This window comes from Talpa europaea (genome assembly GCF_964194135.1).
Source record: "Talpa europaea genome assembly, chromosome: 1".
Classification (NCBI taxonomy): domain Eukaryota; kingdom Metazoa; phylum Chordata; class Mammalia; order Eulipotyphla; family Talpidae; genus Talpa; species Talpa europaea.
In genome coordinates, this window is record NC_140073.1 from 91488455 (window position 1) to 91512229 (window position 23775).

At 43.1% G+C, this 23775-nt stretch overlaps 1 protein-coding gene across 1 annotated transcript in view; it reads left to right on the plus strand.

Moving 5' to 3' along the window:
* Nucleotides 1–970: 970 nt before the first annotated feature.
* Nucleotides 971–23775, plus strand: part of KIF5C (kinesin family member 5C) — a gene marked incomplete at both ends in the record, with an annotated part of 143296 nt that continues 120491 nt past the window's right edge. The window contains one exon of the mRNA XM_084254976.1: nt 971–1096. Within this exon, the coding sequence (XP_084111102.1) occupies nt 971–1096 (126 nt within the window). The remainder of the gene's footprint in view (nt 1097–23775) is intronic.

Below are 23775 nucleotides of genomic sequence, written 5' to 3' on the forward strand. Positions count from 1 at the left end.
ATTCAAAATCTGTGGGTGTGTATGGGTTTGTACTAGGGCTGTACCTTTCATCAGCTATAAAAGGAATCTATGACCTAAAATATGTTATGAACTACTATCTATGTACAGGCACTTTGGAGTATAATTGGCTTCAAATATACATGTAAAGCTCATCCCCACCCAGCTTCCTAATTTCTCCACAATGCTTACTAAACTGTTCAACGCAGAGAAAATGCTCAGTAACCGCTCAGTAGGACACTGTTTCAACAAGTGTTAATCTTTGGGATCATGAAAAGATGTAAAGAGATGATGATACAGATCTAGTCACTAATTCAGAATTTTGGATATGACTTCCATCGTGTTCTTGGCTTGGACAGTCACACAAAACCTGCAGGCTCGCGGAGGGCACCCCGGGGGTACCACCGGTGTTCTGGAAACCCACCCCAAGAATGCGCGTCCTGCCTGCAGGTGGAGCGACTACAAGTCCCGGGATGCGCCACGCTCAGAACCAGAGAAGGGCGGGGCGACCTCCGCAGTGACGCCACCGTCCCGGGGCGGCGGGGGGGCGGGGCTGGGGGGCGGGGCGGGGCTGGGGGCGGGGCGGGGCGGCGGCAGGGCGCGCTGGTGCTGATGCAGGATGGCTGAGCGCGCAGGCACCCGGGAGGTCTGAGCCCGGCGAGGCTCGCTCCCTGCGCATCGCCTTGTCCACCCGCCGCGTGGTCGCGGGCCGGCGGGCCGGGGGCGCCGCGCGGGGCAGGGAAGGCAGGTCTGCAGCCGGCGGCCCGAGGGCGAGTAGGCCCCCCACCTACGAGTCTCGGCAGCGGCCGGAGCTGCCCAGCCCGCCGAGTTTGCGATGACCTGCTGAGCAGCGCCTTCGGAGGCTGCGGGAGGTGGCCTCGCAGCGGTCGGTGCGGTGCGCGGCCTCCTCCTCCGTGGTGCACAGCCCCGGCCCCCCACCCATCCCCGCGCCCCCTCCCTGCTGCGGGTGGAGATGGCGGATCCTGCTGAATGCAGCATCAAAGTGATGTGCCGGTTCCGGCCCCTCAATGAAGCGGAGATCCTCCGCGGGGACAAATTCATCCCCAAATTCAAAGGCGATGAGACCGTGGTGATTGGGGTAAGTGGCCTGGCGTCTGACCTCCTCTTTCGCGCTGCACCCTGCGCCCCGACAGCCCAGACCGAGCACCTCTGCTCCGGCCGCCCCTTCGGACATCCGCGCGGGGCTGCCCTGTGGGGTGGACTCGTCGAGACCCCCTTACCCCCACCTCCGCCTTGCAGCTTCCTCCTGGGCGGGTGAGGGTGGACTGGGGGCGGCAGGGCGGGCCCTGATGGCGAGGGTGGGGGTGGGGGTCGAGGAAGGGTTTGGCGCCGCCATTGTTCGCGGGGTGGGGGCCCGGGTGGGCCTATTGTTCCCCGCCCCGGCCACGCCGCGTGGGTGGTGTGTTCTGCTTGTCCTCAAGTCGGGACGCCCGTTCTCTGCTTGGAGTGTGAGTTCTGCAATTCGCAAAGGATTCCAATCTTCGGTTCGATTTTTCGAACACTTTTGTCACTTCTCAACCATCTTCCTTTCAGTAAAACAGGAAGAAAAAGGTGCTGGAAAATTCCTAGCCTCGGTTCGGACCCCCCACAGCGGTGTAGACGCGGCTCATCTAGGGTTTCACCTTGCTTTGCGCGTGGAAGGCGGGGGTGGGGTGGTGGGGTGGGGTGGTGACCCCGGGAGGCCTGGTGTGTCTCCTGCATCCTCTCAACTCAGCCTGCCCAGGGGGGCGACACCCTCCCCCCCCGCGCCCCCTGGTGTCAGCAACCCCTAGGATGTTTCGCGTTGGGTGAGAGAAGGCAGTGTGCCCATGTCTGCGGGGCCGGGAGGCTCAGAGCGCAACCACCTAGGCCTCTGTGTGCCAAGAGTAGAAGTTACTTTGTGTGTCTAGGGTCCCCCTCCCTCTTGATCTTCTTTTCCACCTTTCCCCTCCTCCCTTTCTGCAGGGAGGGCAGCAGCCAGGGCTGCAGGTGGAGGCAGGGAACATTGAATTTTAGTTTGTAAAGGCATTATGTCAAATGAAATAAACCAGTCTTTCCACCCTCCCTTCCCCCACCGCTGTCCCCAGCGTGTGTAGCTGATGGTGCCCTCTTTGTATGCGAATCGCGTGGGGAGGGACCAAGTTAATGGGAGCCTCCCGATCCCCGCTGACACGTTCCTGGCAGCGCTTGAGGCTGCTGATGCAGCCTTCCCGGCCCCAGGATTGATTAAGTGATGTCATCTCCATCACTGAGCATGCTCCAACGAACCCCCTCCCTCCCATTTCCCCAGTGGCTGGTGTATTTAGGTCAAGTGATTGACAGGTGACAATTTATTGAGGGTCTCTTGGAGTTCTGAAGCACCTTAGGCCGAGGTTTGCCGGCCTGAGCTGTTCCCGGCCTTGTCGCCAAGATTGTGCTGCAGTCCTTGGAAGGGCCCCAGGGACCAGCCGGCTGTAGGGCTGGCGGGTACTCTGGGCTTGTGTGGAATCAAAACAAGCCTCTGGCCTCGGGGCTTCTTTTTGCACTTCCTTTCAGAAGGCAGCTCCCCACTGGGACCCTCCCTGCACTCTCCATTTTCACTGGCCACCTGGAAAAAACCTTGACCTTCCAAAGCTATGCGGATGGGTGTTCATTTTGAGAGCTGAACTTTGAGGGCAAGAAAGGGTTTTCTCTCTGGTTGGTGTTAACTTGTAGAGAGGTGTGCTAGGAATATTGATAAGAAAGGAAAGCATGTAGGTAATGGCAGGTAATGCATGGTGACATAGGCAGGGCAGACTGTAGCTTGTTAGGGTTACACCTCTCAGCTGGGATCAGCCCACAGTCTGATTTGCCATTTCCTGAGCCAGGTGGTTTAAATAGAGTGGGAGCTGCTGGGGACATTTAGTCCTTGCCCCTTGTCTTGCAACAATTTTTAAACAAATAGTTGTACAGCACTAGCACATGTTCTGGTGACCCCACTCCCTCCCCCATAAGGTTTCAAAGAAAAGTCTTCTGCCCCCTCTTCTTCCTCCTCCTCCTCTTTTCTCCTCTTCTGAGAGTGATATGCCAAGACTGATGTGGTAGAGTAACAAATAAAATCCTCTTTGATCTGTGTGCAAGTAGGGATCCTTAATTTTAGGATAATCCTCCTTTAATATTGTGATTTTACTGTGACTATATATTTGTCATCTAAATATACATGTTATTGCTCAAATAAGACAACTTCAGCATAGAAAATAATTTAAACAAAGATCTGTGAATGGTAAATCACATGTAGCTCTTCAACTGGAAAGTAAAAATTTTATCTTACCATAATCTTTTTATTTTTTATTTTTAAAAAAGATTTATTTATGCATACAAGAGCTGGGGCACAGGCCAGAGATGTGGAGGGTGAGAGGATCCACCAGAGACAGACTGGGGAACAGAACAGGCAGACTGACTGAAATACACTGCTGAGGGGAGCAGTGGGTGAGACAGGAGAGGTCTGCTGTGCCATGTGGGTTTCTCCCTGGCCGTCCAGGGATCGATCTTGAGCTGCAGAGGCTGTGGATTGCTTCATAGTGTGGTGCTTAACCCCTTGCGCCACCAGGGAGGCCCTATTTTATTTTTTTTAAGATTTATTTATTTATGCATACAAGAGCTGGGGTACAGGACAGAGATGCAGGAGGTGAGGGGATTCACCAGAGATAGAGCGGGGAACAGAACAGGCAGACTGACTGAAATACACTGCTGAGGGGGAGCAGTGGGCGAGTCAAGGAGAGGTCTGCTGTGCTGTGCTGGTAGCTCCCTGGCTGGCCGGGGATCAAATTCATCCTGCAGAGGCTGTGGATTGCTTCATAGAGCGGTACTTAACCCCTTGCGCCAGCAGGTAGGCCCCCATAATCCTTTTTAATATAACAGAGTTCTCAGTTTTAAAATTAAAGCATTCATACGGAAAAGTGTTATCATAAATGTATAGCTTGATGAGTTTTTATAAAGTAAACATTTTTCTGGACCCCAGAATTCCCCCTAGTGTCCCTTCTTGTGGTTAACTTCCCCTGCCTCAGTGTAACCACTTCTGACTTATGTCATAGCTTAGATCGCCTTGTTTTGTTTTGTTTAATAAAACCTCATGCATTTAAAACCATACAGCACATTGACTTTGTGTAGGACTGCCTGTGTTCAGTGTTCTGCTCGCCAGATTCATCCATACTGTGCTGTGTGGCAGCAGTTTGTTCTTTCTCATTGTTCTGTGGTGTCCCATTATCTGCACATACCACGGTTTATTTATTCATTAACTGTTGCATATTTGGATAGTTTCCGCTTTGGGGTTAGTCAGGATAGTGCTGCTGTGAACTTTCTTTTACACATCTTCTGTTGAGTGCATGCAGAAAATTGCCAGATGCTAGAAGATGCTTGGACTTGGGCTGGCTTGTGCTAGGACCCTTCCCACCCCTAATTAATAACTAAAGGAAATTATAGTTCTGGCAGCTTGTGTATCATGCTTTAGATGCTGAGTAGAATGGCTCCCTAGTCAATTCAGCTGGAACTGCACCAAGTAGCCAGTTGCAGGTAGAGACTGCCTTAGATGGACACTCTCTTGCTTGTTTGCTCGTAGGAGTGACAAAGAAACTCTAGAACTCTCCGAAATGTCACTCACTTTCTTTCCCAAGAGATGAAAGAGTGAATTTTGATGGGGTTAACTGTTAGTCTGAATATAGAATCCCAGACATATTTTGTGTTTTTGAAACTGGGGTCATTTTTGTCCCTTTGAAGTTCTGTCCAATTCTTATGGAGATTTATCTTAAGAGGGAGATTTTGCAGGTGCAGTTTCCAGATTTCTGTATTTAAGAAAATGTTCTGTCTTGGAGGAATCATCCTCATCGTTCTTGCATCCTTTTCAGCTCTTGCGCAAAGCTTTCCTTCCCTGTCTGCCCCACCCACAATTTCTGCCCCAGTGGAACTCCTGTAATATTTATTTCATATATTTTCAAGATGTTTGCCATACATCATTATTAGCTTTGCTCTTTTGTCTAATGGTATCGTAAGCCCTGGGTTAAGGCAGGATCTTCTTTGTACTTCCCAGGGCGTTGCCCATAGGAGGTATGTAATAAATATTTATTGATCTCTGTTGAGTCTAGAAATCTTTACTTTGGTATATTTAATGTATTTTTATGTGGCCAAAGACTGTAGGGAGTAATTAAAAGACAGTTTTAAAGAGAAGTGTTATTCTTTTGAGCAGGCCTTTTAAGACATCATATACTATACTTAATGATGTAAGAAAACTGGGAAAGAAGCACATTCAGCTTTGTTTAAAATTAGGAGAGCTGATGATACTAGGGGTGAACAGAAATGGAGGGTGGGGGTGTACAAGTCATTAGAAAAGGGACTTGACATTAATTCTTCAGAGGAAAATTATGGATTTACAGCATTTCTTGTACTCCTCCATTAGCTTTGAAAAATGCTGATGAGTCATCCATCACCTATTGGTTTTGATGCCTCTGTATTGATGGAAACTTTTCAGAGTGTTGCCAGTAAGGTTCTTTGGAGTGAACTTTCACATGTCAGTTTCTTCATATAGGGTTTTCCTGTTGTGTTCAGTCCTGGGAAAGCAGTTCTTGCTTCCTCCTGAGGCAACATAAGTTTTGATCTGTTTAAGAACCAGAACAAAAACATCAGCGACAACTTGTGTGTTGATCAATAGCATGGGATGTCGCCTTAATTCCAGGTGAGATTAGTTCTGGGAAATGGGAGGGGAAGCAGGGCTAGGACAGAGGCCAAATCCCAAGCCTAAGTTGCCAGGTTGAAATATAGCTTCAGCTTTTCTTTTTGTCCATAGTTATCATGTTTAAAAGCAAGAATTTACTTTTTCCTTTCAAAGTTTATTTGCAGTAAAATCACTGTTTTGGTAGTAGCCTGCTGTCATAGGGCACTTGACCAATACATCAAGTTGTGTAGCTATGCTGTATAATTTTCCATTACTGCTCTCACAAATTACCACACATTTAGAGGCTTAAAACTATATGTTTCTATTGCACTGAGACCAAAGATCATATGTCTTCTCTTTCTCTGCTTAGAGTTTCATAAGGTCAACACAAGGTGTAGGTGAGCCATGTTCTTTTCTGGAGAATGTGGGAGACAATCCTTATCTTGCTCCTTCAGGTTGGTGGCAGATTTCTGTTCTTGTGGCTGTAGAACTGAGGTCTCTGTTTTCTTGCTAGCTGTCAGCCCAGGTTATTCTCAGGTTACAGGGGAGACTCTCAGGTTCTAGACCTGTGAACCCCTTCCTCCATCTTAAAATGAAGCAACAGGTTAAGTCTCTCTCATGCTTTGAACCCCTCCTGCTTCTTCCATAGCAGGCCTCTGTTGTTGACTCTTCTGCCTCTCTTCCACTTTTAAGGCCCATGTGATAATAATGAGTCCACTGAATAACCCAGGATATAACCTCCCGATTATAGTCATCTCATTAACAATCTTTTTTTTTTTTTAAAAGATTTATTTATTTATTCATACAAGCACTGGGTACAGTCAGAAGTGCGGGAGGGTGAGAGAATTCACCAGAGCCAGAGTGGGGAACAGAACAGACAGACTGACGGAGGACACTGCTGAGGGGAGCAGCGGGCGGCAGGAGAGGTCTGTGCACCATGCGGGACCCTCACTGGCAGCCGGGGATTGAACTGGCGCTGCAGAGGCTGCGGACAGCTTCACAGCCCAGCGCTCAGCCGCTGTGCCACCGGGGAGGCCCATCATTAACAATCTTAATTCCACCTGCAAAGTCCCCCTTTTTTTTTAAAGATTTATTTATTTATACAAGAACTGGGGTATAGTCAGAGGCCCGGGAGGGTGAGAGGATTCACCAGAGACAGAGCGGGGAACAGAACAGGCAGATGGACTGAAAACACTGCTGAGGGGAGCAGTGGGCGAGACAGGAGAGGTCTGCCGCGCCATGTGGGTTTCTCCCTGGCCAGCTGGGAATCGAACCCACATTGCAGAGGCTGCGGACAGCTTCACAACGCTGTGCTCAACCTGCTCTGCCACCGGGGAGGCCCTGCAAAGTCCCTGTTACCTTGTAATGTTAACTTAGTCACAGGTTATAGATTAGAGTGTGGACAACTTTTGGGCTCATTATTCTGTTTTCTACACACCACTATAACCAAGAATGCAGTTTCAGTATTCTCCCTTCCCTCCCCCCAAATAAAGCCTATCATGTCACCATTGTCAAACCTTCTCCCCTCTCTTAACCCCCGGGGTTAGCCCATTTATCTGTTCTTCCTCTCTACATTTCACCTTTTCCAGATTGTCATAAAATGAAATCTTAAATATCTTTTTATGTCTAGGTTCTTTTCCTTAATAACCCTTTCAGATTTTTGTTGTTGCTGCTTCTGTCAATAGTTCATTTATTTGCTTAGTGCTTTCCTTTTATGTGGATATACCACAGTGTGTTTGTCCATTTACATATTAAAGGACATTGGATTGTTCCCAGCTTGGGATGGTTATGAATAAAGCTGCCATAAACCTTTGCATATAGGTGTTTGTGTGAGTATAAATTTTTGTTTCTCTTGGGTAAATATCCAGGAGTGGGATTGCTAGATCATACTGTAATTCTGGCTATTGTTTAATGCTAACAAACTGCCAAACAGTTTTCCAAAGTGGTTTTGTCATTTTTCATTCCCACCTACAAACAGTAATGTTTTAAGCCAAGATTTTAAAGAGTTTACTTAGTCACTCTGCTTAAGTGAATACTGATAATAATGTCTAGATACATCAATTCTCTCTATCCTAAATTCAGAGATGTTTATGTCACCTGAAAATGGAGTGACTTCCTGTAAATATACCCTCTGACACCCCAGGATGAGGGAACATAAGAGAGAAGTGTCACTGGAGGCCATTTGCCGTGGGAGGTGAGCACAGTCAGTGCTACATGAATGAATGGGTTAGTAGAGGCAGCAGGGAGTCAAGACTGAGTGAATTCACTAGCTAACTGTGGGACTTTTTTCAACATGCTTAGATTTTCTGGGCTTCTGCTCATATTTAAAGGGGGAATACTTATCTCATGGGGTCTTTAGGATGAAATTAAGTGGTTGAAACAGCATCTGGCACAGAGAAAATGCTCAATAAATGCTAATTATCTCCCATGTTTCCTATTTCCCTTGTAATTGTCCTCCTTTTCAGAATTAACTTTGCTTCCCAAAATTACTGTCCTTACTCTTGCTTTTCTTTGCATTTGCATTTCTTGGGCATTTTTTCAGCCCATTCTCCTTGCTTGGAATAGCCATTCTTTTTATCTTATTTGTGAAATTCCTAATCACATTCATGAAAACAGAATGTTTAGGTAGAAGTAAATAGCAAACATTCTATTAACTTAAAGACTGCATTAGCTGTTCTTTTTTTTTTTTTTAAAGATTTATTTATGCATACAAGAGCTGAGGTACAGGCCAGAGATGTGGAGGGTGAGAGGATTCACCAGAGACAGAGCGGGGGACAGAACAGGCAGATTGACCTAAGTATACTGCTGAGGGGAGCAGCGGACAAGACAGGAGAGGTCTGCTGCACCATGTGGGTTTCTCCCTGGTGGCTGGGGATCAAACTTGTGCTGCAGAGGCTTTGGATTGCTTTATAGTGTGGTGCTTAACCCCTTGCGCCACCAGGAAGGCCCTAGCTATTCTTTTAATCTGCAGTGATCATAATAGTAGTATGTGTCTCTTTCTCTTTCTCCATTGTAATGGTAAGCTTTTTAGGGGCAACAACTGATTTTTTTTCAATATGTCTTTGTCTCCTTTACTGTATCTTAATGGAGGTCCTTCTTCCCCTGTTCTCTGCTGGACTCAAGTCTCCATAAATGCCAATTTCTGTATTTCCTTAAATAACTCGGTGTCACTGGGGATTCCTCTCTGCCTGCACCTGGGCATGTTTGGCTCCACTCTCCTATTTAATGACAAAGTTTTCCATTCCCTATTCTTCTCCTCAATCCAAATAGGAAACCTCCCCCACCTTTGGGCTCCCATTGGTCCCTACCTCATATTTCTCACCTGTGTCTACTTGTTAAATAAGCAAAAACAAAACTACCTACTCCCTAATGGTTTCTCTTGAGTCAAAAAAATAGTCCCTTGACAGATCCAATTTCACCTAATTTCTCTCAGATTACTCAGAGTCTTATTTTTGTGGCTGACAAAACTCTCATCCCATTGACTGCATGTCAACCAAATTCTGCGTAGTAGGAATTCAGTTTGTGGTTATTTATAAGTATGGCAGAGACAGTATGGAAGAAAATGAGATGTAGATTCATCATATTGATAGTATTCACCAGAACCAAACCTGGGCTTGAGTAAGACAGCCCAGGTGAACTCTTAGCTCTGTGACTTCTTAACTGTGTGAACTTGGGCAATTGCTAAACCACACTAAAAATCTTCAGTTCCCTGACTGATAAAACAGGATAATACCACTCTCTACCTTCTAGGTTCATTGTGATGTTTATACATGCCAGTATAGCCAGCGTGCTGAGGACAGTGCCTGGTGTACAGCAGGCATTGAGAAAGTGTTTGCTGTTGTAAGGCCTACTTGTGGTTATTTTTCTGCACTCTTGTCAAACTGATTGATCTAGGGAAGGCCAAGACTCTCTCAAAATTTCTCTTGACACTTGTAAAAACAGTTAAGAGAGAATATTATGATAGGTATGGAAGTATAAGGGCAAGAACTTGGACTTGACTCCAAATGTATGTGCAGGTGGAGCTTGGTGGTGGTGGTAGCTTTGGGGGGGAGGGGAAGTAATAATTGATGGATGGAAATGTACTAAGAGGCGACATTACTGGGAAGAGAAGATAGATGCCTGCTAAATTGACCTCCTGGGATTCTTGCTGAAGTTAGGCCAGATATGGAGGAATCAAGACACTGGTAGTGAGGTATTGAGGATGGGAAGATGTTCTCTAAACTGCCTTATTAGCAGGATATTTGCTAAAACTAGACTCTGTAAGGATGGACATGAGGTCCACAGTCAAGGCCTGGTTGAGGAGAGAACTCAGATGAGCCTGACAGAAGTTTAATCCAGGAGAGTCTTTGTCAGCTGCAATTCAGATGCTTTTGTAGGGCATTGAGGCTCTTCACACACAGGGCTGCTGACCTCCTAACCTTACCCCCTTACTCCATGTTCCATCTGTGCTCCAGTTCCCTGCAAAAGACCAGACTGCGCAACACCTCTCCCTCATTCCACCACCCCCGCTTAGCCCCAGCTGCTCAAATTCCATATGCCTGAGATGACCATTCTCTAAACATGGCAAGCACCCATTTGTTTTAGGTTCTCACCCCACTGTGACTCACCCAAAACATTGACTACTCCCTCTCTTCTGCCCCCACGGTCAGCTTAGATGTTTCCTCCTATGCACCCCTGGACCAGGCACCACTCCCATTTGACCTCCCTGAGTACTGCGTTCCATTTATTGGGGTGTATGTGTCCTTTGTTGCAGTTAGACTGAAAGCCCTTTGAGGACAGGACATGTGTGCTATCTGTTTCTCTCTCCAAGGCCTGGAACAGTGCTTGGAACAGAGTAGTTGCACAGTATAGATGTCTAAAAGGAAATCAAATCTAATCCTCCTAGGCTGTCAGAACCTGGAGTTGTTTACTTGGTTTGACACTATTTGAACTCTGGTAACTTATTTTCCTACTTTGAACCTCTTCTTGGTTCTGTTGTTATTGTTGTAAACACTTTTTTAGGGGTCCTAATATAGTAAATGCTTATTGACAAAAACCTCAGACCATGCGGAACATTAACTGAAGAAGGTAAAACTCCCTTTTAATTTTATGAATCAGAAAACTCGGTTGCCAATATTTTATTATTACAGCTCTTTTCTATAAAACAACACATTTGTTTTAACAAAGGTATGATTTTATAAAATCTGTTGGAACCCACCTTCTAACATCAGCATTTTTAAAGTTGCATATAATTCCATTATATGTCAAATCAGTACTTTAACCATTTCCTGCGAATAGACTGAGATTTTTTTTTCCTGTTATAAACAACGTTCTGGTAAATATGGATACACACATCTCTTTGTGCACTTGCCCAATTATTTAGTTATAATATATTCCTAAATTGGGGTTGCAGGGCAAAAAGATTTACAGGTGACTTTAAGGTAGCCATAGTTTTAAGGGGAGAATTTAAAGGTGGTGAACTGCCTTTTGTTTTCTAGTCTCATTTCTCTACCCACACGATGGAATTGCTGTCTTTTGGTCTCAGATGTCATCCCTTCATACCTGAGCTAAGTTAAATTCTTACCAAGAATGTGTGCTTTGTCATGTGCCTTTAGCCCAGGATATGGCAATGCTTCTGGCTTTTTAATGCAAACCATAGGATTTTGTAGACTGTTCCTTGACAGTTTCAGTATCTGTAAAGGCAGGAACAGGCACAGTGCAGGTTTTCTGATCCCATGCAGACCGGGTAAAGGAGGAGTCAGAGTCCTCAGTGGTTTTGAAGGTTTTTATTGGGGTTCAGCGGGTACGTGGCAGGCAAGGGTGCTGGGGGGCTGGGAGGCCCCCACCAAATCCTCACTCTATCTGGGCTCTCTGGTGATCTCGGCTTCTCTTCAGCTTCTGCTGCTGCTTTCTCGGCTTCTGGCGTCCCTGTGACGCCGCCCTTAAGAGCACAGTCTTAGCGCAGGTGCACCCACTTCAGGTACCCGCCATCAGGCAGGCTTTCAGGATCACAGGGTTCCCTCATCTATCCTGATGGCGGGAGGGCAGAAAAGCCTGATACCTTTTACCTTACCCTACAGTATCCTAGGATGTTGTTTCTTGGGGTGATCAAAAGCTAAAGCTCTCTCTTGAGGAAAAGAGAGATAGAGGCCAAGATTGTAACCTTAAATAAAAATAGGATGGTGCTAACTTTTAATGGCCTCGGTAGTACTTAGGGAACAGTAAGTTGCGAAGGGATTACAAAGTCCTCTCCTAAAAGAACACTTTTCCCCCCCTTTCCTCCCTGGTTACCAGTACTCTGAAAAAAAGCAAAACAAAACAAAAAAATTCAGATGTACACCAAATGTAGGGTCAGGAAGACCACAGTGCAGGTTTTCTAATATCCAGCAGACTGGGTGAAGGAGGAGTCAGAGTCCTCAGTGGCTTTTGCAGGCTTTAATTGGGATTTACCAGGTACGCAGCAGGCAGGGGTCTGGGGGGCCGGGAGGCTGGCAGGCCTCCCAGCCCCCAGCAAATCCTCACTCTATCTGGGCTCTCCAGTGATCTCTGCTTCTGCTTCTTTGCTTCTCTCTTAGCTTCTCTCTCGGCTTCTCCTGGCATCCCCGTGACGCCGCCCATAAAAACCCAGTCTCAGCCCAGCTGAATCCCATCTACCTATGCCCACACCCTACTCCAGGTGCCCGCCATCAGGCATGCATTCAGGACCGCAAGGATCCGTCATCTATCCTAATGGCGGGAGGGCAGAAAAGCCTGACATTTTTCCTTACCCTACACCAAAGTAGAACAAATAACAAAATTACTGACAGTTTCAACCTTCAAATGACTGACTGATCTTACCCTCCTAACATTTCTCGCCCAAATCACTCATGTTTTTAAATGAAATCTTGTAATAGGATTCCCTCCATATTGTGCAGGTCTCAAATCCTATATCATTTTATCCCTAATTTTTAACATTTATGTCTAAAAGATCAGAACTCTTAAAACCACAATAATGTTATCACAATGAAAATATGAGCAATTCCTTAATGTCAAATAACCAAAGTTCCCCCCTAAATTTCTTCTACAGTTGGTTTGCTCAAATCAGAATTCTAGCTGCTATTGATTTCAAGCAAGGAAAAAAATGCACGTAGCGTAGCAACCTTGAAAGAAGAGGAAGGCTTTAGACATAGAGTCACTGTATGTGGCAGTAGAAACACACCCGGAGCTATCAGGGCTAATCAAGATTCCCAGCCCATCTCCCTTAACAATGGTCATGTCCTTGTTATCCTTTTTAACGAACCAACACCAGCATTGCAGTGACACCCAGAAAAGCTATTTAAAGAGCTTCATGCTTTGTAGCTTTTCCCCTGCTGCTGCTTCCCCTTGCTTTATCTGGCTTGCTTAAATGTCAGGAAAGCAGGCAGACACACCACTCATTTGCCTTCCAAGCACAGTCCCAGCTTTACTAGATGGCACCACTGCAAGTCTTCAGGTGTGTGTAGATGTATCAGTGCTTATTACCCTTTCAGTCAGTGAGTGCCCATCCTTGATATGTGCGGAATAATGAAGTCAGTCCACAGAGCTGAAGGGAAACATGGGTGAGAATAAAATTCAGAGCCACATAATACTTCAAGAAAAAAGGTTCGTAGTTCTTTTTACGTTTCTTTTCCCTTTTTTCATTAAAATAAATCATTTGAAGGGAAAGGTGATTGGAGAAAAAGTGGAAATAAAAAAATTTCAGTAATTTATGCTTTAACTTCCTAGACTGCTGAATATAGTTGTAAGAGCTGCCGATCAATATTATTATTTTAGGAACATTTTATTTCAAGATTGTGGTTGCATCATTCTGGATTGACAAAACTCAGGGAGTCTTCCTTTTCCAGGCTCTCTCAGAAAATATTCTCTTCCATTACCAGGTTTCATTTCACCTTCTGAGAAAATGAAGAACAGTCTGCTTCAGTTCTCTGAGGAGGTTGTAGTGTAGTTTTTCTCTGAACAAACTGTTTGGCACCTCACTCCTCGGAGATTATCGATTTTCATCTGGGAGGCTGGGTACACAACTGCATCTGACGTTAGAAACTTTGGGCAGTCTTCCGGGAAGGGACTTCTCTGTTCCCCTTTTATAGCTGTCCCCTGCCCCACAGAGAGGAACAAATGCCAATCTGATGGGTCAGTGTTCAAACCTTGGTCAGCCCTGGTGACTGGGGCAGGATCCACATGGTGGTCAGTTTCTCCCTGCATCTGGCCTCTGGTAAGCTGACCTGGGCTGGCTTCTGGGGGCTATTTCCCCATCTTTTCTCATGCTACTGAGTGGATAAGTTAGTCTGGGATCCCAGATTCAGATCCATGTGGGCTGGTCTCAAGCTGAGAATAGGTTTGGTTGTGGGATGGTGAGGTGGTTAAGGTGAGAAAGGTAGGAAGGCCACATAAGCCTCCGTTGTCAAGACTTTGGCCCGATTTGGTATCGGGATGATGGGCACTAGCACTGACCCAGGTGATGCTCTGATACCTGCTGTGTGACTTCCTGTGTGGAGCAGAGCTGCTCAGCCAGCAAGAAGGAGGGGGCTGAATGTGAGGGGAGCCTTCTGGAATTCCTGGATCCCTGGTACTCATGCCATCACGATAGCACCAAAGCCTACTCTTAACTACTAATCGTTTGTTTATGTAATATTCGTGAAAAGTAGACTTTAATAGGGAAGTGTTTAGCTCTTTGGTAATAATTACTAAACAACACAGCCTACTAATTATCTGCTCAAACAAGTTGGAGAAAACCACCCTAAGTACTATATTCTAGAGCAGTGTTGCTCGCTCATGTGTTTGTTAATTTTTCCTTAATAAATACAGCTCTTGGTAAAGACTTGACTCGAGGATCTAATTAAAACAGTGTTTTCAGATCTAGACATTTATCCAAACAAGCTTATTAAAGGGGCAAATATACACCTATTTGATATTTCTTTAGCTCCATGAAAACAAATATAAAGCGGTAGCATGGAGATTAATGGAAAACTGGAAATCAAACTTCTTTGTTACTAGGAAAATGTTCCTTTTATAAAGTGGTGTCTTTGTGTCCTGTAGAGTTTTTGCAGTGTCAGTGTGATACTGGACTGTATGAAATGGTAGCCTCTCCTCATGTGACTGTGGAGCGCTTGCCGGTGGGTAGTCCAAACTGGGGTGTTTAAGAGATGGACAGTGTACACTGGCTTTCAAAGACAGTACCAAAAAAGGGCATGTAAATAATCTCATTGACTTTGTGGCATTCGTTACATGATGTTGAAATGATAATATAGTAGACATATTGGGACATATAGTAGACATCAATAGAATGAATTTCTCTTCATTTTACTTTTTTTTGAATGTGACTTCTAAAAAATTTAATGTTATGTGAGTGGCTTACATTTTTGGTTGGCATTCTATTTCTGTTGGATGTCACTATAACATTTAGATGCTGACATTCTCATTGTTTTTGCACTTATTTATTTCAGTTCTACTCTGGTATATCCAGGGCCTACAGGGTGCCAAGCTCACTGTGAAACATTGTGGACTTAGGTTAAGACAAAATCCCTGCCATCAATAATCATACAGTCGTATGGGAGAAATTAAGTTAAAAAACGAGCGTGGGATGAAAGTGCAAAGAAAGGAAAGCAAGCCTTGTTGGAGTTTAGGGAGTTAACATACGTCGAGAGACTGCAGCATCTATGTTCTACTTCAGGGAACCTCAGACATGGACATTTGTGCCTTATCTTGAAGCTGGAGTAGAAGTCACCTTGCCTGCTTCTTTAGCTTCAATTACTTTGCAGTTCTACAAAATTGCAAAGTTCCATTTTAAATATTGTTGAGAAAATAGTGGAGAAGTGATGAGTGCGGTTAAACTGGTCTATCTCCTGTGTTCCCTGCTCCCCTCAACAAATCTGACATTGAGGATTGCTGCCTGGGGCTCCTGGGAGGGGCCGTTCATGCACGTCTTGTAATTATGTTCAGTAGTGGGTTTGCGACGCATTTGTAGCGGATGACAATGAGAACACTAAGAGGTGACACGGTACATGGTTTGAAAAATGCCACCCTGTTGCCTGGCTCCGACGCAGTCAGCTGGGAAAGGGAGAGGAGGCCTGGGGTCCTCCCCGCTGTGCCCTGTGCCGGGTGCTCCAGGTTCACTGCTCTGCTGGCCTCTCGGATCCGGTGGACCTCCCAAAACTTGTGATGTTTCATTTCTAGGCCTGGAGCACCGGGAGAGCACCTGTCTCCGTTCTGTCGCTCATGCTCGGTAGGAATGACAAAATCTCTTGTTCTGGAAATGTATTTCCCTTTGGGTGCCTGCAAACTGCTGCCACCAACACAAAAGCACCCATTAGAGGGACTAGTGGGGGGAGGCCACACTGTGCTGGGAAACCATGGAAACGCTGCCTTTGTTACTCCCAGGGCCCCCTTCATTGTCCTGGCATCTGTGTGGGGGAGACACCGCCTTGCAGGTGAAGGCCACACAACTCTTTGGGGAAGGAATTGATTCAGTGATGAAAAAAATCTCTTTCCCATCCCCACTCATGTCCTCTTTGTCTGGGTTGACACAGAATTGATTTTTCCTCCTTTGTAAATGGCAAAAAAAAAACACTGTGATGGTGACATGAAAGCCCAGCAACAACAAAATTAGCCATAATCTCTCCACTCTACATCATCCATTTTAATTTTTATATCCTCTTTTTTTTCTCTCTTGGTTGATACTTAACATTAAAAATTGTATTTCCAACCACAGATACACACTTATGCTTTGGTTTTTTGCTGGTATTTACTCCATAAATATTTTCCCATGTGTAATATTGTCCTGGCTGTAATTTTCAGTGATGACATGTCCGTTAGATTGATGGGTCACGATTTGCCAACCCATTTGCTGCTGCTGATCGTTCAGGTCTGGCTTCCCCTTGCTTTGGGTGAGGGTTCAGTGAATGTCTGCGTGCACAGACCTGTTTTCTTTTGTTGGGTTCTATCTGCAGGATGTGTTGTCAGGAGTAGATTTATTGGCCCCAAGGTGTAAACATATTAATTGATCCTGTTAAATATATCCTGTTGCTTTCTATAGGATTTATCAACTCCTACAATCCCTGGGGGTTATGTGAGAATCTCATTCGTCCCCAAATGAATTCACTTATGAAGCAAAGGAGGTAAAGACAAGGTGATTTGTAATTTGTAGAGCAGTGGTCTGGGATTCATGTACCTAGGGTTTTGTTCCAGGCATTTCCTTTCATTTATATAAATTTTTAATTAATAGTGTTAAGTATTCAGTGATCTGTTTCAATATGAGATATTGCTGTCAGTGGTTACTTCCAGGGTCAGGCTGGTGTGATGGAGTCTCTGACAGTTGGAAGGCTTGCTGTGCTCTGCCCCCCAACATCCATTAGAGGAATTAATTGAAGGATGTGATTTACACTTGAGTTTAACTCAGGATTCTTCTTACATAGTCACAGATATCATTATTTCTGCTTTTGTGGTCAATGAACTTCAGTCTTTCTCTGTCTTAACAGCAGCACACACAGGGATATGCTCATTAGATGGCCTGGGGCATCTGTTGGGGATCCATCCTACTTCTAGGAAGTGTGGTTATACCACTCAGAAGGCATGACTTCATGCTTTGAGAGCCATATATACTCCATGGACCAGCTTGCTCTTTAATTGTGGGGGAGCCCACTAACCTGCTCGTCATCCTGTGGGCATCACTGGCAAACCCAGGCCTGGTACAGAAGAACCTGGTAAGGTAAACAACAACAACAAAAAGGCAATATGAAGAGTAAATCTCGAATAGGGAAGGAAAGTGAGGAAAGAAGTGCTATGGGCCCTTTGCCAGTGTCTTTGTTCTCTTAATTTACCTAGAGGACAAGACAGATTTCCTTTCTTACAAAATTTACTTTGAATTGCAAAGTACTACCCTCTATTGCACTCTTTTTTGGTGCCTTAATTATCAAAGTATTAAGAAATGAATTGGTTTGTGAATAATTTATAACTTTGGTTAAATCATAGGCTTTAAAATGACAAATTAAGACACTCATGGTATAAAACTCAAAAAACACAGAAGGAGATAAAGAGAAAGGAAGGATGGGATAAGAAACCTCACATGGGAGAAAAGCTGTTCAAGGTGACCCTGTGCTTGAGGGAGTGAGGAAGTGTGTGAACAAGTGTGTGAGCCACATTCAAGAAACATTAGTGGAGAAGAACTGTAAGATTAGAACAGACAGGAAGGAATCAGCTGTGGAGAGTCTTGAAATTGGACTAGAGGAATTGAAATTCAAAACGGTTGATTTATTAGTCTATTCTAGCCTGTAGCTAGTTCAAAATATTTCCATGAAGTATTCCTCTTAAACGTGTGCATCTCTTGGACTCAAACATTCTTTATTAGGCTCCCATGCAGGCAGGTAATGTTGAAGTTTGCTTTTCAGTTTTATGCCTGGTAGTACAACGCAGAATCTTAAGTTCTCATTTATTCCAAATGGGTTTCAAATGTTTTTGGTCCTTATCACCCCAAACATTAACATATATTGTTTAAATCCAATAGCTGGTAGATAAATTTTTTCAGCTGCTGGCTGGCTGTCATATATGATTTTCCCTCAACACCCACCCGCTCCAGTCAGCAATACTGCTGCTTAGCTTTAACTTGGTGTTTCCCATAAAAGCCATTGTGCTGAGACATTCATTTGGGAACTATGGTAGGAGAAGGTAGCTGTAAATTGGGGCTACACTTGAAAGTGGAGAATTTTTTCCCCCTGTTGCTGCTCTTGCATTGATAGCAAATTATACATGAAGGCCAGAATCAGCTTCTATGTTATTGTTGTGATTTCCATCTAGAAGGCTATGTAGGGCATTCCAAAGAATACAATTACAGTCTTAGAATGAGAAGACTTCTAGAGTAGACTTCTGGATGTTTCAATGTGTTTCTCATTTACATGGATCTTCAGGATTATGATGCTTTTCTTATGAAATTATGTGTTCACCATGTTCTTTATTTTAATAGTCTATTTTTATTCTAAATTCATTTGTAGGTTCAGCTATATTACAAAACTCTTTTAAAGAGTTGTTTCCATCTTTTTAAAATAAATGCTTTTTATTTCTTTTTTCTTTTTCTACTGCATGGGCAAGGATGTCCAGGATAATCTAAAATAAAAACAGTGATGGCAGGAATCCTGGTCAGTTTCTTGATCTTGAAACAAAGTTTGATATAGGTATTAATAAATGGTTATTGTAAAGAAGTACCATTCTAGCCCTATTTTGTTTTGGTTTTAATCCTGAACAGGTCTTGAAGATATTGATTGTGTCTTACTTGGATTGTAATGATCTTAGAAAACAATTCCCTGCTTGCTCTGCAATCTCTAGTTTCTCTTGAATGCTGTAGCTGACATCTTTCTGAAGTAGCACTCAGAATACGTCAGTTCTCTGCTCAGAAACATTTAAGGACTCTCCATTGCTTACTAAAATAAATCTAACTCCTCAACTTAGTTCTTGTGATTTAGCATATCCCTGTACAATATGTTCCCCTCAGCCTTTTGCCATGAGCACTCCACTCCACTTCAGGACTCTGCCATTGCCAACCAACTGTACACTGTACCCCGAGTTCAGCCTGCACTTCCACTCTTTCAGGTCTTTGTTGATGATGTTGCCATCACCCTAGAAACTCATTGGGAGGCATTTCCTTTTGTCTCAATTACCTCCTTTCACAGAATTACCTGACTTTGAGCCCCTTTGCAGCGGGGGTTTGCTTGATTACTTTTTTTCCTTTTAAAAGCATCTTTATTGAGGTATAATTTGATATGCATAATTTGATTTATTTTCATATTCAGTATATGATTCATAATGGCTACGCAATACGTGAAGAAATGAATGACTAATACAGAAATTCTTGTGGTTCTTCTTGTCGTCTTCCCATTTGAAATTATTTTTGGTTATTTTTCCTCTCTCCCTCCCTCCTTCAGTCCAACCTGCAAAGTAAAGGAACTGCCCACATATTTCTTTTATGAAATTTACCATAATTTGACCCAACTTCATTCAAGCATTCCTTAAGTAGCACCATTCATTTAAACCACCTTAACCGACTTACTATCTAATAAAAGAGACTGACATACACACACCCAAATAATGCTAGTACAACTGATAAGTAATGGAATTGTACTCAGGATTTATTGAGTCTGAGATACCTTAAGTTAAGGGCAAATTTTGCAAAGTGGTTCCATTTTCCAAAGAATAAAAACTGTTTTGTATTGAATATCCAAATTCCATCAGGTTTTATTCAGCTATACAGTTGGCAGAGCCAAAAAGGAAGGAAATTAGAGATTCAATAAGTGTGGAAAATGATTGCTTTCAAATAATTTCCTCTTCTATTAAAATGTAGAAGCTACACACAGAACTTCTTTTGATTTTCAACTTACTAGTTTGACAAAATTATTTCAATTTGAACTGAAAACTGCCATCATACAGAAAGAAAGGTTCAGGAAATTCTAAATTGAAGACATTAATACAAATGAACTATACTTGAAATTCTCTTGATAGCCTTCAGTTCTGAAAGGGAAATGTCTGTAATTTGCCTAAATTGCCTAAAAGGAAAGGAAATAAGAGATTTCCTTCCTTGAATATCTGTTTCCTAGAGGTTTCCTAATAACTAGACTACAGAGTGATTGAATTATTATTATAACCTCATAGTTATTATTTTCATCTCAAGAAATGTGGTTTAATTTCGGCTGAAGTATACATTTCAAATAATTTTATGTGTCATTTATATAATAAATCAGTAGTGTGCCATAGAGTCTAAAGATCAAAACTATTTTAGATGAACCGATTTCTTTTTCTTAAAGATGGTCAATTGTTCATCCAACTTATTCTCAGGAAAATGGAAATAGGAAGGTAAGGTTAAGGGAACTATGAAGGTAATCACAGTGGTCAGTAGTTTCTTTTACTCCTTTAAAGTTCTTAACTTTTTATTCCAAATGTGATTATATATGCATTTTATGACAATTAAGAAGATTTAGGATGGTAGAATTTGTAATGTAGAAATAGCCCATGGCTTCTATCTCCAGAATAACCACTGGTAACTGATAGGTGTTATATTATTCCAACATCTTTTAAAATTATAAATATTAAAATAATTATAAAATGTCACAATAAAATTATTTAGTGGCTATAAAGCAATATATGTAACACAAATAAATTACTCAATTAAGTGAACACCATGGAGTCTCATCCATATAACAGTGCTGTACCAAGCACTGGGATGCTTCTCATCCTAGGAGAAAGCACTTTCTTGAATTTTGCTTTTATCATTTCCCTTTATGGTTTTACTGCAAATGATTTTAGGCCTAAATGATATATTGCTTACTTTTGCTTGGTCCTGAATCTATAAAATTTTTATAAAAATATTGTGAATATTCTCCTGTGACCTCTTCTTTTAATATTTATGTTTCAAAATGACTCCTTGAAGTTGCTGTACATTTTTTTTGGTAGAAAAACATAGCCTGTTCCAATCCAATACAGTATGGATGGTGTATTAGTCTGCTCTGGCTGCCCTAACTAAATTCCACAGGATGGATGACTGAAACAATAGAAATCTATTTTCTCACAGTTTTGGAGACTGGAAGTCCAAGATCAAGATGCCAGCAGAGTGGGTTTCTGATGAGACATCTCTTCCTGGTTTGTAAATGACATTTACTCTGTCTTTTCCCACATGGCCTCTTCTTGATATATGGCTTAAAAGTGAGAAGTCTCTAGAGTTGCTCTTCTTCTCTTAAGGACACTAGTCCTATTGTTCAGGCCTCACTCTTGTGACTTCATTTAACCTTAATTGCTTCCTTGAGGCTCTGTCTCTGAATATAGTCACAGTGGAGGTTAGGGCTTCAGCACAGGAATTTTGTGGGGATACAATTTTGTGGGGATACAATTTTATCCACTGTAGGTAGTATGCACAATAGGTCTGCTACATGGGGGCTCAGAGATGACAAAACTGAAACCTTTCTTCTGTAGGTGAGAGCCCACAACAGATTTCTTTGCTTTTTCCTGATAAGAAGGCTCAGCTTCCCCAGAGGACAACTCCTGGGGCGCACCACCAGAGAGTGATTTTGTGAGCATGAAAAACATGCTGAGCTGAACTTTCAACCAAGGGAGCAGAGAGGCCAAGTAGGAGGGAATGAATTTTGAATGTGGAGTATTGCCATTGGCTTCCCTGAAAGTCAGATGTTGCTGTCACTGTGGGGAAGAGGGCTGAATGAAAAGAACACTACAACAGTTAGACCATTTTTTATAGACTTCCTCCCCTTTGGAACTGATACCTGTCCTGTTTTATTTAATTAGAAAAGAGAATTGCAGTCAAATGTTTTGGGAGAGTGCCCTATAGGAGAGAATAGGGAGATGATTCTTAGTATCATTTACCTTGTCTTGCTGGAACTGACTGGCATTCCAAGAGGTTGTACAATGCCACGAGAAAAGACAATAGGAACCTAAAAAGCTAAAAATGACATCCATTTGGGACTGAGTTATTGTAATTGCCATTCTATGAATGGTGCGCCTATTGCACAATTTTGTGATGAGAACGTTTGTACTGGAGCAGCAGTTTTCAAATTTTTACAAAGAAAAGAGACATGTATTTGCCAGGAATGAATATAAACTGAGAACAGTAATATTTGAAGGACCGATGTTTATATTAATAACAGGTACCCAATATGCAGAAGGAAATTTTCTGTGAAATAGAGACATTTTATATATATATATATATATATATATATATATATATATATATAGTCCTTGCTTCTGAAATAAAACCATTGTATTATGTGCTTGCTATATTTAGAATATTAATTAAATGGTATATTTTTCAGAATTATTTACCTATATAATTCTTTTGGTGGAGGAGACATGTTAATCTTTTAAAAAAGATTTGATGGTAAAACATAAGTAGCTACATCCTACTGTTTCCTTTTATTTATGTTTCAATATGGTTGCAGCTTTTATTGTTAAAAACCCTTGGCAGTTTCAGCTTTTGGCTAAACAGGAATAGAAAACAGGTGAAGTAAAGCAAATTAAAGGGATTTATCTCAGTCTCTTGAATGAGAACATTCTATCCATGCTTATGCTTTGTGGGAAAAAAAAAAACTGTATAGTCAAAAGTCCTCACTTATATAGGCTCCTTAAAAATGGATTCAACAGATTTCCTGAGCCAACTAGTGGGATTGTCTTCCTCATGAATTCCATGAGGTGGGGTCTTCCATTCACCCCTGTACCCTTATATTCCGCTCCTGCTTTCATGGCTAAATATAGGATGGTCCTGGGGCACTGAGTGAGCAAGGTAATAGCATTTGGGGTACCTGCTGTTTATCCCTGCCCTACTTCAAGCTCAGCTCAAACCAATACAGAGATAATTTAGTCGAGAGCTGCCCCAGAATCTGACTGCTCAGTCAGATTTATTGAACTATTTTTCTACTGTTCAGGAAGCTCATTTGATTCTTCCTTGGAAGCTAATCTGCTGATTTTGTGATTTTTCTTATTTGCCCTCTCTGCAGCTCAATTTTCAGTGTTCTCCAAAGATGTCTCTATTATGACAATATCACCTACTTCTCAGACCTTGAAGTAGAGATTTTCCTGATAACTTATCTCCCCTCAATCGTAAACCCACATCATTGTGGACATTCTTTGTCCAATAACCTACCTCCCCTTTTTCTATTTAAAGCTTACGGCCCAGTGATCTGTTGGTGGAAGAAGGTCTTACCTGTGCATGTTTCATGCTAAACCCAAGATGGGCCTCTGATTTGTTTTCAAAACCTCAGATATCAATTCTTTTTTTTTTTTTAAAGATTTATTTATTTATGCACACAAGAACTGGGGTGTAGGCTAGAGGTATGGGAGGTGAGAGGATTCACCAGACAGAGTAGGGAGCAGAACAGGTGGATCTATTGAAATACACTGCTGAGGGGAGCAGAGGGCGAGACAGGAGAGGTCTGCTGTGCCATGTGGGTAGCTCCCTGGCCGGGGAGCGAACTTGGGCTGCAGTGGCTGCTGATAGCTTGATAGTGGAGACATAGCCCCTGCATCATCACCAACGAGGGCCTTAGACTTCAATTCTTATAATATCCCCTCAGTTTTTCTTGTAGGCCAATGCAGACAACTAACACAGAGGCCACTCCCCATTTGCAAACAGC